Source organism: Dendropsophus ebraccatus, chromosome 4, assembly GCF_027789765.1.
Source record: "Dendropsophus ebraccatus isolate aDenEbr1 chromosome 4, aDenEbr1.pat, whole genome shotgun sequence".
NCBI lineage: Eukaryota > Metazoa > Chordata > Amphibia > Anura > Hylidae > Dendropsophus > Dendropsophus ebraccatus.
This window is the reverse complement of record NC_091457.1, coordinates 66,230,847-66,258,121: the sequence shown is the minus strand read 5'-3', so window position 1 is coordinate 66,258,121 and position 27,275 is coordinate 66,230,847. Positions and strand designations below refer to the sequence as shown.

Genomic DNA, 27,275 nt, shown 5'->3' with positions numbered 1-27,275 from the left:
GCGTCTAAATAAAGATGGCTGCCCCAGCTTCATAACGTCACGGGCTTTATCCAGAACGTAAGGGAAAGAGAATTTGAGCATGCGCAGAAAATACAACTCACTTCCCGGCTGGTCGTGTTACGATTGGTCTTGTATCAGCAACAGAGAGAGGCGAAGGAAACAGGAAGTGCGCGTTATAGTGAGAGAGCGTTATAACGGTGAGAGGCTGCTCCGCACCTGTGGACGTTATATGGCTGATGGTGAATGGGTGTGTGCTGTATGTGGTGTGTGCAGCAGGACATGACATGTGCCCAACCCATCGTTTTGTCTATCTGCTTCTTTGTCCTGCAGATGCAGCGTGAGCTCTGAGGAAGACAACGCAGGAGACCCCTGGGCAGCAGAAGCGAGGTGTGTTCACATTATGCGGTATCTCCTATGTCTGTGCCCTATGATATAACTGCTTACACTGCACCTTACACGGTGAGGACCTGTGGCTTCCAGCTGGGCTGCACTGCAGCATTGCCCAGGGCCTTGCAGTGTGCTGAATGGAGCCATTTGTTATGGGTTAGGTGGGAAGTGCACCCATCTCCCTGATTCCTTAGTCACTATATGGTCTCATGTACCTGTATCATGTTGTGGAGCAGGAATTGCCCAGCAGATAATATATATATATATATATGTGTGTGTGTGTGTAGACGACAGTGTGCGGCAAATTGCTCAGGTGGGTGCACAGCCCTATGGGAGTCAGACCCCGGCTCCACTGAAATCCACAGAAAGTAGCGATGACTAGGCACTCCAGGAATAGTGAATAAAGAAGTGAATTTATTCACCCATTATGTGCAATACAATGTTTCAGTTTCTCACTGAAAGCTTTTTCAAGCAACACATACATGTGGTGGTTGAAAAAAGTTTCATTTGGAAACTGAAACATTGTATTGCACATGATGGGTGAATAAATTCACTTCTTTGTTCACTATTCCTGAAATTCTGCCTCATTGCTAATTATACATAATATTACACACACACACACACACACACACAGCATGTGGTTAAAGTTTGTTAAAAAAAGGAGTTTTCCAGGCAAAATGTACTGATGAGCTAGCCAGAGGATAACTCGGCAGCGGAGGGCGCTACACTGTGCATGGAGTTTGTCTCTGGTGGAGATGAGTAACTGCAGATAAGCCTCTATTTACTTGATTGGGCCTGAGCTGAAAAACTGTACCAATTAGCTTTCTTAAAGGGGTTGGCCACTTTATAGTAAAATTGTTCAGTATACAGTTTTAGTAAGTGTATTCACTGTATATACTGACAACAGCTCCCTGTGTACCTCATAATGCTAAAACCCAACTCCCCTCCTCCAGGCTGTGCTCCCCTGCTCTGTGGCGATTCTGTCCATAAGACGGCTGACATGGAGGGGCATGTGACCATGCTCTGCCCCCCAGTGTCCACCACTGAGCCTGAATATGCCTAGGGGTGGGGCATGGTCACATGCTTCTCCATGTCCAACATTTTATTGAAAGACTCATCACAGAGCTGGACAGCCTGGAGGGGAGTCTGATATTAGCTCTATGAGGTACACAGGGAGTTGCAGTCAGTAAGTGGTATGAGTACGCTTACTAATTTTGTACACTGAACATTTTTACTATAAAGTGGCCAACAGCTTTAAGGGTTCTTTTATCTGACAGATTTTTGAAAAGATTGATTTAAAAAGAGAATACATCTCAGTCTTTCCTTTATGACCTGTTCCCTGTTTAGTCTGTTTCTGGCTTTGGCTTCAAAAATCTGTCTGATGTGTGTGTGTGTGTGTGTGTGTGTGGTGTGTGTGTGTGTGTGTAAAGAGGCACTTTATTCCTAAGCTCCTTGCAGGAGATGAGCCCCATGGAAGTTGTGTTTTTTTTTTTTTTTTTTGTAAAGAGGACCTGTCACCCCCCCCCCCCCCATGCCAGGGTGACAGGCTCCCGACCCCCGTTAGACCCCCCTATACATACCTCATCGTGCCGGGTCCCACTTCCTGAGTCGGTCGGGTGACTGAGATTTCAGCGCCCGGCGCGCACGCACTCGCTGGAGAGTCCCATGCTCATAGAGAATGAATGGGGAGTCCGATGCTCCGTCATTCTCACCGTGCCGGGGTGACAGGCTTCCTTTAAGTAACAGTAACGCTGATGTTTTTAGAGGGGAAAAAAGAGTATTTGTCTATGAATGTTGGATCTTTTCTGAAATTGGCTACCACTACTATTTATAGGTCAAAGGCCCTATAAAATTGGTTGGTTTGTTTGAGAATTTTTTTTTTTCCCAATACAATTTGCTGTGGTGATAGCTTATTTTGCTTCCTTTGGACAGGCCTTCAGGAGGCCGCTACAGTCATTCTTTGATGGCATGACACAGAGATGGCAGAGCCATGATACACTGCATTCATTTCAGTGGGTGGATTTTGTCATAAATCATAATAACATCAGTTCATCAGGAATAATTCTGACTACTTTATAATGTACAGTTTTTCTTGGACTAACAGCCTCTAATTCCTCCAGGTCTGTGAAGACATGGATCCTTGTCCCAGATAATGTTGGGCAGTGGAAGGCTGAGCACCTGACAATTCCAGAGGAGGATGGAGAAAAGCTGGATTCCTGACTATGCAGCTGCAACATGTACAACGTTCTAGATGATTGTGCTTGCTTGGATAGCATTTTACACTAGCAGAAGCCTTGTACAAGGTTTTCTGTTGCACTTTGGGCACCATTCAGTCTGTTTAAATGAACAATCGAGGACCAGTAACATGGGGAACAATTGTGTTTGCAGAGAAGATAGTGGGGTGGAGGACAATGTAGACTCACCCAGTCAACAAACTGAGAACCGTATTGCACCTGCCAGTGAATCTAGAAACCGTCCAAGAGACCCAGTCAGACCTCCTCGGAGAGGAAGGGGACCGCACGAGCCACGGAGAAAAAAGCCGAATGTGGACGGCTTGGTGCTGGATACACTGGCCGTCATCAGAACTCTTGTGGACAAGTAAGTTGAGTTTTTGTAACCACCTGCTTACAAGTATTATCAAACAGTTAGGATCTTTAAGGCTCAAACTTTCTCAGTAGATATTGTTAAAGCTGAAGAGAGGGTACTGGTGGGTGATGCTAGTTGTTTTTTGTTAAATGGGTTATCCACTGTCTGCAGCTAACTTTAAAACTAGGGATGGAGAAAAAAAAATTGTCTCAGCCCTAAATTTGCTTCTGCTTCAGTGTTTCCCATATGGCCTGCTATAATGTTACATACATTGATTGCAGGGTCATATGAATAATTAATGGCATCATCATGGTAATGTGCCATGCCAGAGGAGGATGTATTCAAGTAAAAACAACCTCTTCTCAAAAGTAAAGCACCTAGCAGATGTAACTTGTGACATAGCCTTTTAAGTCAAATGACATAGAAGCACCAAGTCTGGCTCCATAGACTTCACATATTAAAGAGGTCTTCCAGGCAAATAAAATACTTTTGCATATGTCTCGATGTGCTCTAAAAAATGCTACGGCATACTCCATACTTCTCCTCCTGCTGATGTGTTGCTTACAAATGTATTGCCTGCTCTGCTCAGTGAGTAGCTAAGGGGGACTGAAACATAATAGCAGGCAGATCTTCTGGTCACTGCTGCGTCTAACATCAGCTGCAGTGTGGGTGGTAAGTATGCGGTCTTTGACTACTTTTTTTTATGCAAAAGTGTTTTCTTTTTTTGGAAAATTTCTTTAATGGGTTATCTGGCATTTTCTCTCTAGTGGTTAGGCTGGATTACTTGCTCCATACCCCCGCTTCTGATGTTCTGACACTCAATGGGTCCCTACAGATCATCACTTTCTGGCCCCATCTTTAGACACTGAAAATACCAGCTTAGGCTGGATTTATGATGAAGACATCAGCTGCAGCACAGTATAAATCTTATGACTGCTTGTAGCCTAGAGGGAGCGTGGTTAAAATTCCTTTTAAGTTAATTTGCTTTTGTAACATTGAGAAACACATGTCCTTTGCTTTTACGTTTTTTGCGATAAGTATTCGCATGATGGTTGTATTGGTATTGTCCAGTATTAGAGAGGACTGGTCACTAGAGATGAGCGAATAGTGAAATATTCGAAAATTCGATTTGAATAGCCCCCGATATTTGTATATTCGATAGAATATTGAATCCCATTATAGTCTATGGGAGGAAAATACTCGGACTTTGAAATCAATATTCGACCACTTGTAGGTCACCAAGTCCACAATGACACCTCAGGAAATGATGCCAACACCTCTGGAATGCATATGGGACAGCAGGGGAAGCATGCCTGGGTACATCTAACTTTTTGGGGTCCCTTCCCACCCAAGGGCCCTATTACATGGACGATTATCGTTTGCTAACTATTTGTTTGCTGTAATTCCACATTCGTTTGCTCAAGTTCTGCTCATTTGTTCACTACTACTAGTGTAATTGCACATCGTTCATTGTTTTGCTGGGATCAGATGGACTAAACAATTGTAGTAACGTTCGCAATAACCATCAGAACTAACGACTATAGTTCTGTGTAATATGGTGAACGATAAACAAGCTTGTTTGCAATAGTTTATCGTTTGTCGGTAAACGTTAAAAATCGCTTCGTCTAATAGGACCCTGAACACACTGTCTCAACACACCTTCTAAATCTCTGCTTTCTATACTTTTAGCCCTAACCAAGGGCTTTGGGGGGCCCTTTCTACCTAACTTCACCTTAAAGCTTTCTCTCCCTGGTATACACTCTGTCCCTCTCTAGCTCCTACCAGCAAGTGACACGACTCTGAAATCACCTATACATATATTCAGGAGGTGACATAGTTCAGCCAGCCAATGACAGAGGGTTTTTTTTTTTTTTTTTAAGTCCTGCCTGTTCCTAGTGTCTAGAATCAAATTTTTACTGTGTATTCATTCGAACAGTGTAGTATTAGATCACCACTACTGACACATCCATAGTAGGAAATACTGTAATTACAATTCTTCTGCATTGAGCCGTCACTTGTCTTATTCCTAGAGATTAAAGAGGTTGTTGTAAAAATTAATTCTTGGCCAGACTGCCGGGGCTGCATGGGACATGTGGGTAATGTCCTGTTCCCCCTATGATGCCGGATCCCAGGTTTGCCCACTCTGCACTAATCCTGTGTTTTTATAACATATGATTTCATTGGGCTCCCACCCTGAAATGGTCGCTCCCGTTTCCTATGGGAGCACAACGTCATCAGATGTTCTGAAAACACAGGAAGCAGAGCAGGCGGCCCGGGGTCCAGCACCGGCTGGAAAATGTAACAAGTAAATATGCATTACCTACATAGCCCTGGTAGCCTGACCAAGTATTCATTTTTGCCTGACAACCTTTTTAACTACATTTAACTGCGACTAACTGACGCTCTCCGCATTGACTGGCAGTGATGCATTGTGACCCAGCCCTTTGTCAAGGGGAAGGGGACACTCACTTTTGGATTTCTTGATGAATTTCTAGGAGGTATAACAGGAAGTGCACAACACTGTTTTAAGAAAATATATTCAGAATTGGTACTTGCATTTTCCAAGTGATATTATAAGAATAGTTATCCAGGATTTGTTAACATCTTTAAATTTCAAAAGCAATATTTTTTTTTTCTCTTCTTTGTTTTGTTTTTATTAGTTCTCCTAGGGCAGTGATTTTCAACCTTTTTTGAGCCGCGGCACACTTTTTATACTTAAAAAATCCAGGGGCACACCACCAACCAAAATGGTGCTAAAACAGTACATAATATACATATAGTTAATAATATAGATTCTAAATGTATTTATACTCACTCAGTGTGAAACCTGGGCCTGTTTTCTTCTTTCCTGTGCTTCTCTCCCCCATACTTCTCTCCTGTGCTTCTCCCCCCTGCTTCTCTCCTGTGCTTCTCTCCACCATACTTCTCCCCCCCTGCTTCTCTCCTGTGCTTCTCTCCTGTGCTTTTCTCCACCATACTTCTCCACCATACTTCTCCCCCATGCTTCTCTCCTGTGCTTCTCTCCACCATACTTCTCCCCCATGCTTCTCTCCTGTGCTTCTCTCCACCATACTTCTCCCCCATACTTCTCTCCTGTGCTTCTCTCCACCATACTTCCCCCCCCCCCATGCTTCTCTCCTGTGCTTCTCTCCACCATACTTCCCCCCCCCCCCCCCCCATGCTTCTCTCCTGTGCTTCTCTCCACCATACTTCCCCCCCCCCCCCCCCCCCATGCTTCTCTCCTGTGCTTCTCTCCACCATACTTCCCCCTCATGCTTCTCTCCTGTGCTTCTCTCCACCATACTTCCCCCCCCCCCATGCTTCTCTCTTGTGCTTCTCTCCACCATACTTCCCCCTCATGCTTCTCTCCTGTGCTTCTCTCCACCATACTTCTCCCCCCTGCTTCTCTCCTGTGCTTCTCTCCACCATAATTCTCTCCCCCATGTTTCGCTGCGCATTGCCGGGGAACAAAACACAGGGGCACCATAGTTTGGGGGACTTTCCCCGCGGCACACGCGACCATGTGTCGCGGCACACTAGTTGAAAATCACTGCCCTAGGGCACATGTATGTGCAATCATCTAGATTTTTTTTTCCATACAGATCAATTCAGTAGATGTATACTGCATTGATCTTTTAAGATTTGCTTGCTGTAGGCAGGCTGTATCAATAGATTTGTCATGGCTGCCATGACAATTGTCCAGCTCCCCGTGATCAAGTTCTGGGAAGCCAGTCTGAACCACAACATGTTAATGACTTGCTGTATGGCCACTCCAATACTGCTTTCAGTTTTGACAGAAGCATCTAATTGGTTAAATAGCAGGCATGGAGATTGGGATATTAGTGCCCCCCAGTATACAGTGGATTACTGACAGACCTACAGGGTACGTTTAGTAACATTTAACTACTCTGAATTAGTGTGGCCTCAAGGGTGGCACTTGTGCAGCGTTCATGTGGCGTAACAAATACCAATATGGATGTAATGCTGTATGAATGAAAAATTATTCTACGTTGACTTATATGCATGGCTAAACCATCTAAAACTTGTTCTACCATCCAGCTAACTCTTCATTTTTGAAAAAGTAGTAAAACATTTATGCAAAATCTGCCCATGTGTAATCTTCATAATATTCCTGATTCATCAAGGTTGCCTTTGTATAGAGACCAGTAGCCTCATTGACTGTCTGCTATTGATGAATCTCTAAGATACTGCATTTCCTTTCTGCAAAATCATCTTTTGTAACCATTTGCTTTTCAGTGACCAGGAGCCCCCATATTCTATGATCACATTGCATGAAATGGCAGAAACAGGTACTTTTTGTTTGTTTGTTTGTTTGTTTTTCTTCCCTTTTCTTGCATTCCTTTCCTGCTGGCTCCTAGATATGGCCTCTTGGCTTCTTAAAGGGCACCACCGCTATTTTATAATTTGACCTTCTGATTGAAGGATCTGCAGAAATAAAAATCTGTCAAACACTGGCTGGGGACATGGCACGATATTCAGTGTATCATAAAGATACTTATGCGATGAAAGTTTTCCTAATTTATTAATTATAATATTTTCAAATTAAAATGTCAATAAATAAGGCTATTTACAGTAATAGTGTAAAGGAATTTATGCACGTTATATTGCCTGCAAGATAAAATCTGTGACCTGTATATATATTGTTCAGTGGATTCACTTGCATGATAGGCTTTTATGTTATTTTGGTACCATAAATGCACCAGTTATCATGAAGAGGGTTCAATATTATGTAAAAGTCCCTGTAGGACTATGGGCAAAAGAGAAAAACCATTAGGGTAAATTCACATGGGTGGATCCGCCGGGAGTCTCGCGCACAAAATCTGCAGCTTATCCGCAATACACGTATTAATAATAATAATAAGAATAATACTTGTATTGCAGATTAGCTGCGGATTTCGTGCGTGAGGCTCCCGGCGGATCCGCCCGTGTGAATTTACCCTTAAAGGAAATGTGTCATCAGAAAGCTACCTAGGCCTGGATTTCTTAAAGGATGTAAAATAGAAACTAGTGTGAAGTACCCACAGAACCAATCAGTTTAGCTTTTATTTTTACCAGAGCTTAAATCTGATCTATGATTGGTTGCTATGGGCAGTTTACACCAGTTTGTTTAAAAAAAAAAAAAAAGCCGGGAGAAGCATATGGCTGTGCACTTCACCTCCTGGCTTCCTGTGATCCCTATCTCACTGCACAAGACAAGCATCACAGACTTGTCATATTATGTTCTAGAAATTGATGAGTGTCTGTACACTTCAACCAGTCGAAACTTTTTGTGTGTCTGTGACATGTTAAGGTGAAATGTAGTTTTCAGCCTGGCCTGAAGCACTAATATTATGCCAACGCTTCCTGTTCTATAAAAGAAAACCTTTCAGCAGAGATGAATAGGTAATGGTTACAGCTCCTCTCATCCCCCTCTGCACAGGTCATAGAGCATGCCTGGAATACTTATCTGTAGAAGTTTGTGAATCTCCTACAAACTTTTGTTTCCTATGTCCATGGGCTGCTGTAGAGCAGATCCCTAACTACTGATATCGTGACAGGGCAGAAGCTCGGGTAAGATAGCTGCCTCCATAGTGTACAAAAAAAAACGAAATAAAAAAAACAACAACCTTACAATTAGAAAATAGAACTAGATAAAATAAGTACATATTAATGTTTCTGGCTCTAATCAGTAAAAAAAGGTTGTGTTCCCAATAAGCCTAATGCAGGGCCTGAGGGGGTGGGACATGTCAGGATTCCACTTCCCCTTCCTTCAAGCCCTGCATTATGTATAATGCTTCTCTCTGTCAAGATTTGGTGCTACGTTAGGCGTAGACCCAAAAAAAGCAAGAATTAAATGTCCCCTTATTGAGTCCACCCATGGATTTGACAAAATAAAAATAAATGAGGAAATGGTACCACATCAGGAATTTTTAAACAAAAAAAAATACATAGTTTCCTTCCCTTTAAGCTTAATTGTGCTGCTTGGAAACAATAGGCTGCCATGTGTTATATAACGCAGGGGGTGATGATGCTGGTGCCAGTTCCTGCGCGGTGTATCTGGGGACAGGGGTGGGTCTTCACAGGATGGTCCGCCATAGTCATCCACTGGCTGCAATGCTTGTTGCCTGGTGCTGAGAAACTGTTAGGCAAACATAGAGAAATTTTCCCTGTAAGCCTCTGTTGTCTTGTCCAGCCTATACAGTGGGGGGATGTAGTACAGTAATGCTTGGCTGCAGTCAGTCTCTTAGGATTACAGCACGTGATGTTGTGTTTTTATTCTCATTTGTGGTATTACTCTGAGCTCTCTGCTTTTCCCCTGACAGATAGCGGCTGGCTGGATGTGGTGCTGTCCCTTATTAGAGTCATTCCATTAGAAGATCCTTTGGGTCCAGCTGTCATTACATTGCTACTGGATGAATGTCCGCTGCCAACAAAAGTATGTGTCATCTGGTTATTGTCTGCTCGGAATAAATCATTGCTGCTACTTGTAATGATGATAAAACCTGCACGGGGCTGTGAGTGTGCACTGAGCGCTCTATAAAATGTGCGGTGGTGATTTAGCAGCCAAATAATTATTGGTTGGTATAAGCACAGGCCTGCTGGGAGATGGAGGGTTAATGGGCAGGTGTCTTGTACTTTTTATATGGCTTTCAGTTCCAGCGCATTGTCTGTAACAGTTTTGTTTTTATGTTATAACTGTTTTTCTTAGAATACAATTTTCCTTAGTTGGAAAATACCCAAATGCACAAAAACGAATTGTAAATGGTCACCAGCCAAGAGCTGGGGACTTCTCCTCCTGAGCCCTCCAGGCTTCTATTAGGCTGCAGTCACTGCATGTGGTAGAGACCATTTCTCAGTGTGGTTAACACAGTTTACTATCTGAAAGTGAGAGTAATCTAACCTGCTGATATGTCCCTATTGCAGCGGAGACTCCATGGATGAAGGGATGTCTCTTATATTCATCCTCAATGCTGTTGTGGTGCAATTTGGCATTTGCTCCACTGTACAGTTAGACCCTTAGGAGCACTGGAGCTACTCTGTTTATCATCAGTGTGAGATCATTGGCCCAAACTCATTTAACCCTTTGAAAACAGCCCACTTTGATGCCAGTTTTTATACCCAGAACCACTTTGGGCCAGGCTGGACTCTCTTGGATGTGATGCGGGGCATCCCTCTCTGTTTGTACCCAGTGTGAGATCAGTGGCCCAAAGTCAGTTTTATTTTTAAATCATAATTTTGTGTTTGTACTTTGATGCCCATTTTTATGCCAACCGTGGGGTCCCTTTGGCCATTTTTATCACCAATCCCCTTAGGGCACCTCACTTACAGCAGGTTATGAATATTATCAATTTTCTGTGCGAATAATAGCTAAAACAGGAAAAACAAAAATCCTTCCTCTGAATAAGAAACTGCTGAATAAGAAACCAACTTCAGCCCCGAATAAGAAACTGGCCAAATAAGAAACCAACTTCAGCCTTGTGGAATTGCTGGCATTTTTTTGGTAGTCTTTACATGCAGTGTTTCATGAGAGTCCTAATAGTGAGCATACAGTGTGGACAGTTAGCTGTGGTCTGCACTGACATGATGCCGGCAGAAGCATGTGTGTTATTTAATAGCCTAGACCCATTAGTGATCGATGGAAAATATATTTCACAGGATGCCCTGCAGAAGCTGACAGAGAAATTAAGCCTAAGTGGGGCCACCGCAATCCAAGACTCCAGTAATCCTGCCAAACACCGTAACACCACTGCTGTGCTAGGTTGCTTGGCTGAGAAATTGGCAGGTGAGTGTTTATGTCCTTACTTAATCCTTTGAGTACAGCTAAAGCTCCCAATTATTCATGCCATTCCTCTGCAATTGCTGGTGTGTGCCAAAGGCAAGCAAGTGGTGGTTGTAAAGGTTGGACAAATCACTGCTTTCCCTGTAACTGAAGATGTGCTCTTTATAAGAAATGTCATCACTACACAAAGCATTGCTACTAATGATTTGTACATGTATACCTTTGCAGTTGGAAATAAGTTTATTAGCAAAGATTATTCAGACTAACAGCGCTGGGTTGGCGCCGAGGAGCAAGGTAACACACATACCTTCCTCCTCAGCGTCCCAGGCGCTATAAGGGGCTATCAGCGGGTTAGATTTGTCTAATGTGCTGATAGTTCCCCTTTAAAGAATCACAAGCAGCAGTGTATACTTACATCCATGCTGCTTCTGTCCACCACGTTTCCTGCAGTCCAGACGCTAGCTGAATCTACAGATGAAGATACAGCTGGACTGGAGGAGATGTACCTGATCACAAGCTGCGTGGATGTAAATATACACTGCTGCTTTTGATCCTTAAACTGACAGCACAGATGTGTTATACATCTGTGCTGTCAGTTTTCTTTTGCCGGATGCACATAACCCTGTTCACATAGATGTGTGGCCGGCAACAATAAATTTTAAAGGCCTGTTCTAAAGACCCGATCAGCCGAGGATTGGATGTTTCCCCTGTCCTTGGCTGATTGGTGTCACATTTACATGGGCCGATTATCGGTTGCAGGAGTGTTTTCAGCAATGCTCATTGACTTTAATCGGCCCTCTAAAATGTGATATTCTGAATCCTACTGCGTTTTTTTTTCTTTATAGGTCCTGCTAGTATCTCTCTGCTTAGCCCTGGGATTTTGGAATATTTGTTAGAAAGTTTGGTGAGTCTGCCTGGATGTTATTGATCTCTAGTAACAATTGATAATAAAGTAACTATCATAATAGCTATATAACAGTTTTATAAGGGCACAGGATATATCTAAATAAAGATTTTTACACTGACCTACAAGACGATGGTCCTTATTCTGTAATATTTCACCTACAAATGACAAGGTATTGCCAAATCATTATTAGATGGTTGTTGTATATTACAGGGCTGCATTTTATGTTGTGTAGTTACAAAAGAACCATTTCTATTTTTGATCTTGTCTTGGGATCCCTTTTAGACATTGCAATCTTGTTCTGTCAGCAACTGTAAATGAGAGGCGATCAATGAGATCTCTGCTCGCTTGCAGAAAGCACAATTAATCACAATGCCAGACTGCACTGTTCACTGCATTGTTTGTGTGTCCATTTAAATACATTGCTATTGTTTATATAGGAAGATTAGACCTGCACATAAGATGCGGTCAGCAGATGTTTTTCCGCCCACCAAGTGATCACTGTCACTTTTACACAAGCCGAATGAGTGTCTCTAGGAACGCTCAAGGCCCATAATTGGCCTTTGTACACAAGCCTATACCTTTTAAAGAAGACCTACCACTAGGGCATCTAGGTTCTCACTAATGAATAATCCAGAGTTGTTATATTAACTAATAGGGTGTAACATTGATTATAATTAAAAATAAATATTGAGCAGTGGATAGAAGTCCCTAAGTTGTACCTTACTGTAAAGGCTTATCACCCAGCAGAGTAACTCTGCCTGTTTATGTAGTAACCCTCCCCCCATTGGCCAGATCAACTAAGCTTGCTATATACAGATATACCTAAAGGATTTTTTTTGTTTGGATGGGGATGTAAAGTGATACTGTCACAGAAATATGAGGTCCTCTCTACACAGCTGTAAAGCCTAATTTCTGCAGTTTTTATACCTTACTTTACAATAGAGTTCTTGGTGCTTGGTCCAGTAAAAAATGCTTTATATGGGTGGTGGATTGTACCACCTGGGCAGGGCCTCACGGCCGCTGCACCCCTTTGTGACGTCATCGTTGCCTAGGTCCTGCCCCCTTGGCAGGCCTAGAGGTCTTGGCCTCACCCCCTCTAGGTCATCCCATTCCCAATAACTGCTGAGGGGGCGGGGCCTAGACAGTAATGTCTTCACGGAGCAGTGGGCCCTGGGGCAGCAATGTGGGTGTGGTGAAGTGGCACAGGGACCATGAAGTCCCACCCAGGTAGCACAGTCCACCAAGGATAAAAACATTTTTTTACTGCACCAAGAAATCTATTATAAAGTAAGGTATAAAAACTGCAGAATTTAGGCTTTACAGCTGTGTAGCGAGGTATATACAAAGAAAAGGGAAAGAGTTCATAGGGAAAATATGAATGTTCCTTATTTATTGTTTAAAAAGATATAAAAAAACACACACTCACACAGTCACCAAAACTGGGGTCTGTGTGATGTCATGTGAAAAAAATATGCAAAAATGGGATACCAAGACACCCCTAAATGAATATATCTAGTATAGTGATGTTGCCATCATACAATGTTCACCCCTACACATGGAATAAAAGTCAATAAGTATACATACAGCTAAAGTGCAAGTGCTCAAACTATGTAACAGGGCTCAAATGGTTAATACAACCAATAGGCAGTAACTTGAGGGGGGGGGAAATATACAGGTATGCAACATCATAAGGACAGGGTGGGGTTGACAGTAAGGCACCAGCACGCCTATCACACATCCCCTGCCACAAACCTGCCTCCGCAATGGAGGGTCTCGGGTCCACAACCCGACGCACGTTTCGCTACACTAGCTTCTTCCGGGGATTGTAGAGAAGTCCTCATACAGAAAGGGGGGGACAGTATCACTTTAAGTCAATACATTTGGTTACTGCTGTGAGGTATGAACTGCCTGCATTATGGTTTGTCAAGAACCATGTCTTTTCTGCTCCAGAATTTCAGGTTTCATCCGATGGTCATTCTGTTTGCACTCATTGCACTGGAGAAGTTTTCACAAACAAGTAAGAACTTTACCTCTGGAGGGAGGCGGATGCCATGACTTCTATGAGGACTGTACTAATAGCTGTGTATTTTATTTTTATTTATTCCTCTCTGCTGACTTATTCTTGCAGGTGAAAATAAAATGACTGTTTCTGAATCTAAGATAAGTGATCGCCTTCTTCTGCTTGAGACATGGACAAGTAATGGAGATTTCTTGAAGCGTCAGGTGGGCTTCTGTGCCCAGTGGAGTTTAGACAATTTGTGTAAGTGTTCTATGTTGTTGACACCCTCTTACTCTCCCTTTTGTTCATTGTATTTCAAGGGAGCGCTCTGAATGTTATCCGATTCATGAATTCATTCCGTATCTGTTGCAGTTCTAAAAGAAGGAAGACAACTGACGTATGAGAAAGCGGATTTAACGCCTATTAATGCCATGCTGAACAGTAATGATGTCAGCGAGTACCTCAAGATTTCCCCATATGGGTTAGAGGTAAGGATACTACAAATAATTGTTTACAGGGAATGTCCTGTTATGATGTAGCTCTTTGAGCTTTCGTTGCATGTATAACATATGTAAAGGTGCCCCAGCAATTGCATTTATTTATGTGGTCTTCTCTAGAGAGGTGGAAGTATGTCATACAGTGTTGGAGGCTGTACAGATGTAATACAGTTTTGTGGTTGTATAATTATCATACAATGCCTGCATCCATCCACAGAGATTCCTAGGTATTGTCTGTAGTTATCCATAATATCACATTTCTTTAACCTTCCTGTAGGCCCGGTGTGATGCTTCCTCCTTTGAGAGTGTTCGCTGCACATTCTGTGTAGACTCTGGTGTGTGGTATTATGAAGTAACAGTCATTACCTCTGGAGTTATGCAGATAGGATGGGCGACTAAAGACAGCAAATTCCTTAATCATGTAAGTACCTTCCTGATGCAGAAATGAAGTGAGACTATGCTTCCTTATGGAAGGGTAGCATAGTATGGGGACAGTTCATTCTTCTGTTATAGAATACATAGTACCATTGCTAGAATCTGGAGGAGTGCCCTTTTAGAGAGAAAATTAGAGAGAAAATTGATGGCAAAGAAGGCACACACTGTCCATTCGTCTTTCATATTTCAAAAATATGTGTATACACTTACAGCGCTACAGTTCGTGCTTAAATGATGGAAAAGAGGCTTCCTGAGAGATACTGTCCTCTAAAAATGTTAACATAATATATCTTATGTAAAGTATGTGAGTAAATAGTAACAATGGTCCGTTCAAGCAGTTTAGGTATCCTTCGTGATATATAGCTATAATGCTGAATACCTGGTAGTTTTGTGATATGGTATCCTCGATTCGTCTGTATCCTTTCAGTAGTTGTAGCTGTTGAGGTGTCTGGTTAGGAGCTGGCCCCGGCCGGTGGCTCCACTACTACCAACTCTCTGCATCCAGTGAGTATTCCAAAGATGTTTGACCTGCATGAACTACGGCAACTACTACAGTGACGTCACTGCTACTCCGTGGAAAACCTTTGGATTACTCACCGCATGCCGAGAGTTGGTAGTAGTGGAGCCACCGGCCGGGGCTCGCTCCCAACCCTACACCTCACCTTTTTTATTTTAATTTTATTTATTAAAGGTTGACCCCCTGTGCAGAAGTAGGTTAACCCCTTAACGACATCGGGCGTACGTATACGCCCCCGCAGGGTGGGCTTTAACGCAAACGGGCGTATACGTACGCCCGATGTTTCCCCGATCGCTGTGTGTTCACACACAGCGGTCGGGGAAGATGGCCTGCTATAATGTATAGCAGGCCATCTCTATACAGATCAGCATATAGCAGCTGAAAACAGCTTTCCGGGTCATCGATGACCCGGAAAGCAATGGCGATTGGTGCTGTCCGAGACAGCACCAATCGCCATTAGTGTCCCCACCAAAGATGGCGCCGATGCCACCCCCACGATCGCCGTGATAGGCCGGCCAGTACCGGCCGGCCCATCATGGCGATCTAACTGTAAAAAAACAGTTTTGTCGTGTTCTGCACCCCTCAGCTAGGTAGCTGAGGGGTGCAGAACAGGTGTGTGTGGTGCAGGTGTACCATACTCACCTGATCTGGGCGTCCGGAGCGACGATCTGCGGTCCGCGCTGTCCTCGCGTCTTCTTTGCTTCACTTCCGGGTTCGGTCGTCCAGCGTCGGAAATCTTCGGAAACGCTCGGGTTCGGCGAGTCTCGGCAATCTCCGGCAGCGTCGCTCTACTGCCCCCTAGCGGCTGATCAGTGAATATCATTCACTGATCAGTTGCTTTGGGTTAAAAAGATTTTTTTTTTTTTCTTTTTTTGCGCCCTAACGCCGCTGAGTGCTGATCAGCATCGCACGCAAGTGCGCCGCTGATCAGCAACTCCCCCTTATGGCGTAGGGGCGTTTTTCCCCCCTATATCCTACCGCCACTGGCTGCTGATAAGTGCCGCAAATAAGTGCGGCATTTATCAGCAGCTCCTTTCTTGGCAAAGGGATATTTTTTCTTACTGTCAAAAAAACACGTAAAAAACACTACACTACACCACACTACATGAAATAAAGTTTTACACTACACCACTACATACCCCATATACCAATCCCCGTATAAAGATGGCCCCCAAGGTGTTTTCGGTGTCGGACGTATACGTTATTATTGCCTCCGACACCGAAAGAGCCAGTGAGGATGAATGGGGGGATCCTTCTTTCCTCCATTCATCCTCATCATCCAGTGACGTGTCTGGGGGTAGCGTAGCGTACGCTGCCCCCCAGACACGTCTTTTCCGCCAGTACCGTCCCAACAAGAGATCACGGTATGGCGTGAAATTCTACAAACTGAGTGTACCTCAGGGTACACTTACAGATCCAGAGTACGTGCACACTGCGGAATGGCGAAGGATAACCCTTTTTGCATTCCGCAACTGGCACCCGCTGGCGGACTGATGCGGGCACGCGTCTCCACCCGTGTCATAGACTCCATTCTATGCACGGGCGGATTCCTTCGTCCGTCCAAAGAATGAACACATTGGACAGAGGGCAGAATCCGCCCGTGCATAGAATGGAGTGTGACAAGAGCGGAGATGCGCGCCTCCATCAGTCCGCCGGTGGGTGCCAGCTGCGGAATGCAGAAAGGGTTATCCTTCGCCATTCCGCAGTGTGCACGTAACCTTAGAGTGTATGAAGGAAAGGACACCCAAATCCACCCCCAGATGCCCCCCCCCCCCCCCCCCCCCCCCCCCCCCCCCCCCCCCCAAATCCTCCGAGTTAGTGGGAAGATCGTTCGGGAACTGATCTTCCAACTGCTAAAGGTTACCACCTGTAACTTTTATACCAGCGCCCCCTCTTTCGGTCCCTCGCTGCCTGAGCTACTGTAGCTTGCAGCACGATCCGTAAATATCAGAAGTAGTAATAAAGCCCTAATATTTAGCAGCCATGGAGCGGACCCAGCACTTCTGGATATGAAGGACCCCGTATCGCACCAGAACAACATTTTCCAGGTGACGTCCCCCACACTGGAGAAAGGGAGACCCCAGAAGAAGTGCAGAGTGTGGCGTAACAGGGGGATCAGGAAGGACACCATTTTCCAGTGTGACACCTGTCCTGATCACCCCGGCCTCTGCATACTGGATAGCTTCAAGGCGCACCACACGTCATTGGGGTTCTACATTATCTAAATTCTTTCCCTTATTCCTATTTCAGGGGTCACGTTAATCCAGGGATTATTCTGATCGCCATTATGGAGTCAGGAAGGAATTTTCCCCCTGTGATGAGGCTACTGTCGTCTGCCTCACGAGGGTTTTTTGCCTTCCTCTGGATCAACACAGGTTGAGTTTGATGGACACCTGTCATTTTCAACCTTATAAACTAATAATTGGCCTAATACCCCCAAATTAGAATGGTCCCTTTTTCCCCAGCTAAATAGGTATGGTCGCCATTCCCATTAGAGGCTTGCCATGATGCAATTACAAAGCCTCTGTGCGGCCAGGACAGTAGAAACCCCCCACAAGTGACCCCATTCTGGAAACTACACCCCATAAGGAATCTAACGAGGGGGGCAGTGGGGATATGGCCCCCTGGTGACGGCCACATTTGGGCCGTGAAAATGAAAAAATTGTATTTTTTATTTTCATGGCACATGTTCCACTTATGTGCCCGTCACCAGTGGGGTCCATATGCTCACTGTACCACTTGTTGGATTCCTTATGGGGTGTAGTTTCCAGAATGGGGTCACTTGTGGGGGGTTTCTACTGTCCTGGCAGCACAGGAGCTTTGTAATTGCGACATGGCCTCCATCCTCCATTCCAGCCTCTAAATGGCGCGCTGTCCTTTTGGTCGCTTGCCCTGTGCCCATATGGCACATTATATCCACATGTGGGGTATTTTCGTACTCAGGGGAAATTACCCTACACGATTTGTGTTCACTTTCTTTTTTAACCCCTTGTGGAAAAGGAAAATATCAAGGCTAGACCAACATTTAGTGTAAAAAATGTTAAATTTTTACACTAAATCATTCATCTTGTCTTGATTTTTTTTCATTTTCACAAGGGGTTAAAAGATAAAAAAAACACTAAATGTGTAGAGCAATTTCCCCTGAGTATGGAAATACCCCACATGTGGACATAAAGCGCCATGCGGGTGCAGGGTATGTCTCCAAAGGGAAGGAGCGCCATTTGGCTTTTTGAGGCTGGATTTGGCTGGTATGGATTTCGAGGGGCCATGTTGCATTTAAAAGGCCCCTGTGTTGCCAAGACAGTTGAACCCCCCCCCCCCCCCCACTAGTGACCCCATTATGGAAACTACACCCCTCAGGGAATGTAACAAGGGGTGTAGTGAGCATATGGACCCCACTGGTGACGGGCACAAATGTGGAACAATATGGCGTGAAAATGAAATATTAAATTTTTTACACTATAATGTTGGTTTAGCCTTAAATTTTTCATTTTCACAAGGGGTTAAAAGAGAAAAAAAACACACAATGTGTAGAGCAATTCCCCCTGAGTCCGTAAATACCCCACATGTGGACATAAAGCGCCATGTGGGTGCAGGGCAAGCCTCCGAAGGGGAGGAGCGCCATTTGGATTTTGAAGGCTGGATTTGGCCAGAATGGATGATGAACACCATGTCGCATTTACAGAGCCCTCGTGCTGCCAAAACACTGGAAACCCCCCACAAGTGACCCCATTCTGGAAACTACACCCCTCAAGGGATTTAACAAGGGGTGCAGTGAGGATATGGACCCCTTGATGACGGCCACATTTGTGCCGTGAAAGTGAAAAAATGAAATTTTTCCCTTTCACGTCACATTGTTCCACATTTGTGCCTGTCACCAGTGGGGTCCATATGCTCACTGAACCCTTTGTTAGATTCCTTGAGGGGTGGTGTTTCCAGAATGGGGTCACTTGTGGGGGGTTTCCAGTGTTTTGGCAGCACGAGTGCTCTGTGAATGCGACGTGGCCCTTGAAATCCATTCGAGTAAAATCCAGCTTGCAAAGGCCAATTGGCGCTCCTTCCCTTTGGAGGCTCATCCTGCGCCCGCTTGGCACTTTATGTCCACATGTGGGGTATTTCCGTACTCGTGAGAAACTGCGCTACATGTTTAGTGTTTTTTTTTTTCTTTTATCCCCTTGTAAAAATGAAAAATGAAGGCTAGAACAACATTTTAGTGTAAAAAATAGAATTTTTCCTTTTTTACACCACATTGTTCTGAAAATCTGTGAAGCACCTGTGGGGTCCAAATGCTCACCGCACCCCTTGTTACATTCCTTGAGGGGTGCAGTTTTCTAAATGGTGTCCCTTTAGGGGTGTTTTTTAAGTTTTTGGCACCCCAGAGCCTCTGCCAACCTGAAGTGGTACAGTCAGAAATTATCAAATATAACGGAGCCATTGAAATTCACTAGGCGCTCCTTTGTATCTGAGGCTTGTGGTTGTGTCAAATAGCGCAATAGGGCCATATATGGGGTATTTCTATAAACTGCAGAAACGGGGCAATCAATATTGGGGTGCATTTCTCTGGTAATAGGTTTATCATTATGAAAGATATTGGATTACAATAAAATCTCTGCACATTTTCAAATTTCTTACACACTTCGCTTTTATTTCTGTGACTCCCCTAAAGGGTTAAAAAACTTTCTGGATGTGCTCTTGCAGAGTTTGGGGGGTGCAGTTTCTGAAATGGGGTGCTTTGTGGGGCTTTCTAACATACAGTCCCCTCAAATACACTTTGAACCTGAACAGGTCCCTAAAAATATCTGATTTTGAAATTTTACAGAAAATTTGGAAAATTGCTGCTAATGTTTTAAGCTTCCTATTGTCTAAAAAAAATGAAATATAGTTTAATAAATGCCGCCAACATAAAGTAGACATGTTGCTAATGCTGCTCAATATATATATTATGTGGCATAACCATTTTCTGTATAAGCAGAAAGGTTTCAAAGTTTGAAAAATGCATTTTTCAAGTTATTTTGGTGTTTTTCATAAAGATTCGTTATGCGTATCGACTCCATTTTACCAGAAATGTAAAGTACAATATGTCACGAGAAAACAGTCTCAGAATCGTCCGGATAGGTAAAAGCATCCCGAAGTTATTAATGAATAAAGTGACACTGGTCATATTCATAAAATTTGTCTCTGTCCTTAAGGCCATTTCAGGCTCTGTCCTTAAGGGGTTAAACCAGCAAATTTCCTGTCTGGTTAAGAACCAGAGATGTCTATAAAGCACATTGGCCTAAGCTTATCAATCTTTGTGAAACAAAAACTGTAATTTGCCCATAGAAGCTTTTATAACCTTAACTGTGATTGGTTGCTTTGGGCAAATGCCAAATTTTGTTTCACATCAATAAATTTGCCCCATTGTTTTGTAAAATGAGTTATATTTATACGTATAAAGCTAGGTATGGTCCCTTTTTTAAAAGGGTATGACAGCCAGAAATATTTATCCCCTAGCCACTGGATAGGCAGTAACTGCTAGGTCTCTCTGGGTCTAACCACTGCATGACAGAATAGCAGTGCCATAGACTTTGGAGTGATAGTGCTTACTGCCGCTCTTGTAAAATGCCACCTACGTTTCAAAGTGTTTTATTGAAAGGTTTTTGCTGAAATTTTTTTTTTCAAGGACAACAAACAATGTCAAATGGAGAAGCAGTACCAATGCACGAATACGACCAATACAAAGGTTGTTGAAGTGTAGGATTTAACAGATAGCTACTAACAGCGTCTCTTCATATGGTGTGCAATGTGAGGCTACCACATCAGGGTGCTGGTGTGGCATGCACATTGGAGGTAACAAGGGACGGTGGAAGTCCATGATATATAGAGTCCATGCAATGGCATAGTGATATAAAGGTAAAACAAAACAAAAATAATGTCAAAAACAGGAGGCAAGGCATTAACACGAATCTGATTAAAATGCCACCTAGCTGTGATCGAACCCCGACCACAACAACCAGTGATGGCATACTGACGTATATGTGTGGCTAAAAATGTCAGTTCATTCCAATGCATCTTGCGATGTTGAGGTGTAGGGTTTATAGTAAAGGGCTTTTCTCATCAACCCCTTATGAACAGGAAGCCACTTTGTGTCATCATCCTGAGACTAACTATACAACTAATAGATTTCTACGTATTAGGGATATGCTGACTACCTCTAACTCTTAGTACTTTCTACCTTCCTCTGATGAGGTCTGATAAGTTACATGGTGTTGTGCCAACTGCCATTATAGCTATATCATGGTAGCTGATACACTTCAGCACGCTCGTGGAAATTCTTTGTATTCTGCTCCCCATCTTGATTATGCTTTTGTTATCCCATGTATTTCCATATGATTCTGTCTGTACCCAATATGCCTGATAATTCTTAATAAAAGGAGTTAAAAAAAAGCCACTTTAGCGATCACTATGAGGCTATCAGAACAGGGCTCTAATATTTATGTAGCGCCATCATATTCCGCTGCATGTGGATTGCCTGAAGCTTGCAGCATAATAGGCTTTATCATTTCTTGTGTAATATTACACTCTTTTTTTCTAACACTGTTCTGTGTGTAGGAAGGATATGGAATCGGGGATGATGAGTATTCGTGTGCATATGATGGCTGCAGGCAGCTGATCTGGTATAACGCTAAAAGTAAAGCTCACCAACATCCCTGCTGGAAGGAAGGTAGGAGCTTGGAGACATCATATAAGATGGTTAGCTTAACGTGTAACTCTCATTTAAATGTCATTTTCAGAAATCAATAAATAATAATAGTATAACTCTCTGTAATATGTTTTATTAAGCAAAAGCGTTTCTTTCTGTACTCCAAAAAGCTGTTTTGGATCCTACCCTTCCCCACTCACTCCAGAATATGAAGAATTTCTGTGCCCATTATGGTCTAGGGAGGGGGGAAGGAGCTTAAGGGGATGATTGAGCACGGAGAGGAGAAAAGGCAGCCCTGCAGAGCACATAATCCTGCGATCTTCTTTCTCCAAGTTTTCAGATAAGCACTGACCTTTCTGACTTGTGAATCCAGCATTTTATGTGCCAAGACAGTCTCCAAACAGCAGGACTGGTGTACTCCTCTTCCCGTTCACTCCCCCCCCCCCCTCTATAGAATATAACCGACACAGCAGGGTACAGAAAAAGAGGCTTTTTTGCTTAACCAAACCTATTACAGAATTTCTAAACTCACTTTTACTATTGATTCCTGCAGAAAATGTAAATGATAGTTACACTTTTTAACATCGCTCGTTTTTTTTTTTTTTTTTCCCCTCCCAGTATTACTGCATACCTGAAGTGCTATAATACTTGGGAGTGCAGTTTACTAAACTTCTGCATAAGGGTATGTGCACACTGAGTAATTCTGACGGAAACTCCTTCACGGAATTCTCAGCACGTGCTCGCTCGCGGACTACAGCCAGCGCGCGCCTCCGTCCGTGTCATAGACTCCATTCTATGCGCGAGCGGATTCTTTCGTTGTCCAAAGAATGATCAAGTTCATTCTTTGGGCGGAGGGCTGAATCCGGCTGCGCATAGAATGGAGTCAATGACACGGGCGGAGGCTCGCCCGTCTGCTGTAGTCTGCGAGCTGAGAATTCCGCAATGAAGTTTCCGTCAGAATTACTCAATGTGCACATACCCTTATACCTTTTATTGTCATAGTCTTAGAAATTGAAATTGGAAACAGATGTCGTGTGTAGAGGAGGCTTCAAACTGGAAATCTACATATCAATATTGATATAGGCATGCTGTTAAAGACTACCTTTCTAATGTATTTTTATTAAAGGTGTAGTGCGGCGCTAAACAATTATTCACTAAATAACACACATTACAAAGTTATACAACTTTGTAATGTATGTTATGTTAGTGAATGGCCCCCTTCCCTGTGTGCCCCCCCACCCACGCTAGACGCGGAAGTGTAGTGCTCTATACTCTCCTGATTTGTGTTGACTCCCGTCTGCCATCTTGTGACAATGTCATCTTCGGGAGGCTGGCCGGACCACACCAGCCCTCCTTCATGCCAGCCCTCCTTCATGCCGCGATTGGCTGAGCATCACTTTTTGCTTTCTGGAAGGAACCATGTTTACTTATAAATTTTATATTATGCATGTTTGTCTTGTAGGAGACACTGTTGGCTTTTTATTGGACTTGCATAAAAAGTTGATGATCTTTTCTCTTAATGGGAACCAACTTCCACCTGAGAAACAAGTGTTCTCTTCTGCCACGTAAGTGTTTTGTTTGTGTGCTTCACATGACTCTAGTGTGATCATGTAATGCATCTATAGGCTCATACAAAGTGTGCCCAGAAGCTAAGCTATATCAAAAGGTGTATAATTATACTACATTTATTTCCATCAACGCAAATACATAATGTACAAATGAAAATCAATGCCGAAAAAAAAGGACATGTCCTAGTGCGGACCCTGATTTTTTTTTTTTTTTTTTTTTAACGGATCCTCTCATTGAAATCAATTGTTTGGCATCTGTATTGCCGTATTCACGGAAAAAAAAAATACTATGGATGACTCATAGGTCACAAGGTTCTGTTTCTAAGCAACCACAGGCTGACAAGCGATCATGTGACTTATTTTAGGGGTTGGGCAAACTGGTGCTATTTTTTTTTTTTTTTTTAAACCTACTTAACTTTATTAACTTGTATAAAGCAGTCAGTAGTAAAAACAGATTTACGGAAATACGGATGTACTACAGATGTCCAATCTGTAATTTTTAGCGCGTTGTTTCAGGACTAGGAAATATTACTGAACGTGTGAATAAGGCCTTAGACTTTATGAAGTTCTGTTCTCCCCTAGTGAAACCTAAAATTATGTTATATATAATAAAACTTACCACCAAGCTTTTTACTGTCTCTTCCTTTTAGGTCTGGGTTTTTTGCTGCAGCAAGTTTTATGTCGTATCAGCAGTGCGAGTTTAATTTTGGAGCCAAGCCCTTTAAATATCCACCTGCAAATAAATTTAGCACTTTTAATGAATATGCTGTTTTGGCTCCTGAAGAAAAGGTCATTTTGCCAAGGTACAAACTTTATTGTAAATCCAGTCATCTAAAAATGCTGGGATCACATAAGCTGTGTACAGATATATAGAGAAAATAGAGCTTGCACAACACACTGCAGGGGCGGTACAAGGAAAAGTTAGCAACTTTTTTTTTTTTTTTACTAATGACCTATTCTTCATAACTCAGATATAAAAATAAAAATATATTTGAAAGGTTTCCATAGCCTCTAGAGGAGATATACAGAGAGCAGAAAGGGTCCTACCTTTTCTGCTCTCTCATGCTCCACTACCTCTTTTTGTTTATCCATTCTTATACTTCCACAGACGAGAGGGAATGGTAGCATGTTGTGGGCATTGTATGCAGGTGAAACCATAATGTCCAATAGCTGCCCGATGTTGCAACATTGGTAATATCAGAAAGCTATTGATCACTGCCTGGAACATCCTCCTCCCCCTCTTGTCAGTGGAAGTATCAGCACAGACGGACATACGGAGGAAGTGGAGTGTCTGAGAGCAGAAAAGGTAGGACCTTTCCTGCTCTCTGGATATCCCCTTTAGGTGAATTACCAACCTTAATCTCAATCAGACACATTTGTCTGTAAGTTACACTTTTATAACTCTTACAAAATGCATGTTTAAAGGGGTTATCCAGGATTAGAAAAACATAGCTTTCCTCCAAAAACAGTGCCTCTCTTGTCATCAGTTTGTGTGCAGTATTGCAGCTTGGTTTTATTCAAGTAAATGGAGTTGTTATACCACCCACAATGTAAGGACAGGTATCATGCTGTTTTTGGAAGTAAGCATCTATGCTTTTCTAATCCTGGAGAATGGGGGAGGGAATTAAAGGGGTTGTGTCATTAAAGGAGTCTTGTGATTTATTAAATCTGGTGGGGGGATTAATGGGTTACAAGTACAGACTTGCCAGTCCATTAGTGTCCCACCCCAGTCTTTGGCTGGCTGAGCGGCCAGTCCATCAGGTGGTTTGTGACGTGTCAGCGCCAGGGTCGGAGGCCAGTCCTGCTACTCACTGGTGGGCATGGGGAGAGGTAAGTCTGTACTTAAAGTTAAGGCAACCATTGGGGGGGATTTTTATTACAAGTCACCAGACTTTTCTTTTAAGAAGAAAAAGTATAAACTGATGCATTATTAAACATGTTTCAAATGTATTTCTGAAAACACTGTCTGAGAGATATAGACTTAATCCCCAATGTGTCTGCATTGTTTTGATAACTTGCTGCCCACTAAGGTGGGCCAGACTTGCTGGGTTCATCTACATCTCCAAGGAATATTGTCAGTTTGTCTCCACTGAACCTCAAGCAAGGGGGATAGTGGGAAAGTGCATGGGAACCGCAGGGTCACAGTTTAAAGGAGAAACCAGTGATTAGATTCATAGAAGGAGGAAAAAATGTATAAGGATGTAAGTAAGTTACTTAACTAAACAGAACTCTATTTGCCTTTTGCCTAAAATTTGGAAGACTCTGATATACAATAGTTGGCTGAAATTGCCAGGCTTTGTTTACAATTGTTTAATGCGTATGGCCACCTTAAGAGGATGGCATTAAAAAATAACAAGTGACATTCATTTTTCTTCAGGCATAGACGCTTAGCATTGTTGAAACAAGTCAGCATTCGAGACAACTGTTGTACACTTTGCTGTGATGAGGTGGCAGACACAGAACTGAAACCTTGTGGACACAGGTCGGTATCTTCACCTATGAAAGTGGTTGAAAAAAGTTGTTATTTGTTAACAATCCCTTTTGATTTCTAAGCAGTTATGTAACTATTTGATTTCTAAGCAGTAACTATTAGTATGTTGTGACAGCCTTTGCCTGTCCAAGCATGTTGGCAGAAGGAATTTTCTTTCTTTCAACTTTCTTTTTATTGGTTTTACATATCAAATAGCATAAAACACTGGTATACTAGTGAATAACTATGGCAGATGGAGTTTTACAGCAGCTGGGGTGCCACAGGTTGGAGTCTATTGCTTTAAACTAACTTCACTCCTGCCTAAATGTATATTGTCCCTTTTTAAATTTACTTAAACATGCTTAGGACGAGTTAGAATGGCTCTATGCCACTCTGTGAAGGCAGATTTTTCATAGGTTATCATCAGCATTGTGTATAATGGAAATAGGTGCACCTCTCTTACACAGCCTGACCTGTAGTATTAGGGTTGTATTGTCCTTTGGCATGTTTTTAAAGTGAGCAATCGTCCAACGAGCAAGCATTTACTCACGGACTGATTGCTTGCTCTGTTACACAGGGAGATATCTGCCTGATTTGGCTACTATTCTTTCTGTGTATTAGGACCTTTACTGATGCAAGAAACTAACCTAAAACAAATGTGTAGACTGTTTGGGCTTCTTTTACACAAAATTTTTAAAATCTAGTGAGCAACGTAAAGCACCCTTTTAATTTTGGTTAAGTGGGACTGTACAGAGTGCTTGGTCTGTATTTGACTTATAATGGTGGGCCCTTTACATTGACAGTGCTGTAAACTTTGTAGAAGAGTAGCTTTAAAGGGGTTGTCTGGGCAGCATGATTTGTCTGTGTTCAAGGACATGTCATAGGCCTGTTTAGAAAAAGAATTTTTTAAACATTATCTCTCTGATTTTATATGTATGCTGGAATAAAACCCTATTCTTACATAAATAATCACGGAAGTTCTTCTTGTTTTCCCAGTGATCTTTGTATGGAATGTGCTCTTCAGCTGGAGACTTGTCCATTGTGTCGACAAGAGATAAAGACTCGTGTCCGCCAAATTTCTCACATCTCTTGACCTCTGTCAAGTGAAGACAGGAAGATAATTTTTTTTTTTTTATGGACAAGACACTGTTTAAAAGCAAACATTTGCAAGTCTTTTGTATTCGCTTCAGATAAAAGAAAATGGCCATATCTTATAGCAATGTGTGAATGACAAGGAGCTCTGTACATTGTTCTTACAAAGACCAGAGTGGAACAGAAAATCTGCTGGTGACCTAACACCGTAGATGCTACATGTGAATTACATCTGGGATTCTAGCGTTTGTACAATGAAGGACTTTTACATTCATCCCTTAAGGTACTTGTGGAACTGAACCATCACATCTGGGACACTACTATCCAGTTTGGCAGTATGCCCACCTATTTTGGG

The 27,275-nt window shown here is 42.9% G+C and overlaps 1 protein-coding gene across 2 annotated transcripts; it reads left to right on the top strand.

The window, feature by feature from the left end:
* The first annotated feature begins 61 nt into the window (after window positions 1-61).
* On the top strand, window positions 62-26,958 carry RSPRY1 (ring finger and SPRY domain containing 1). Of its 2 annotated transcripts, XM_069965977.1 has the most exons (17): window positions 62-197; window positions 331-387; window positions 2,320-2,399; window positions 2,508-2,985; window positions 7,231-7,283; window positions 9,297-9,409; window positions 10,630-10,756; window positions 11,599-11,657; window positions 13,611-13,677; window positions 13,789-13,920; window positions 14,032-14,147; window positions 14,434-14,577; window positions 21,700-21,811; window positions 23,253-23,355; window positions 24,009-24,161; window positions 25,736-25,840; window positions 26,825-26,958. In XM_069965977.1, the coding sequence occupies exons 4-17, from the start codon at window positions 2,639-2,641 to the stop codon at window positions 26,919-26,921; spliced, it is 1,728 nt and encodes a 575-aa protein (XP_069822078.1). In that variant the 5' UTR covers window positions 62-197; window positions 331-387; window positions 2,320-2,399; window positions 2,508-2,638; the 3' UTR covers window positions 26,922-26,958. The 2 variants fall into 2 exon arrangements, with proteins under 2 accessions (XP_069822078.1, XP_069822077.1); XM_069965976.1 differs by lacking the exon at window positions 2,320-2,399.
* Window positions 26,959-27,275: the final 317 nt, after the last annotated feature.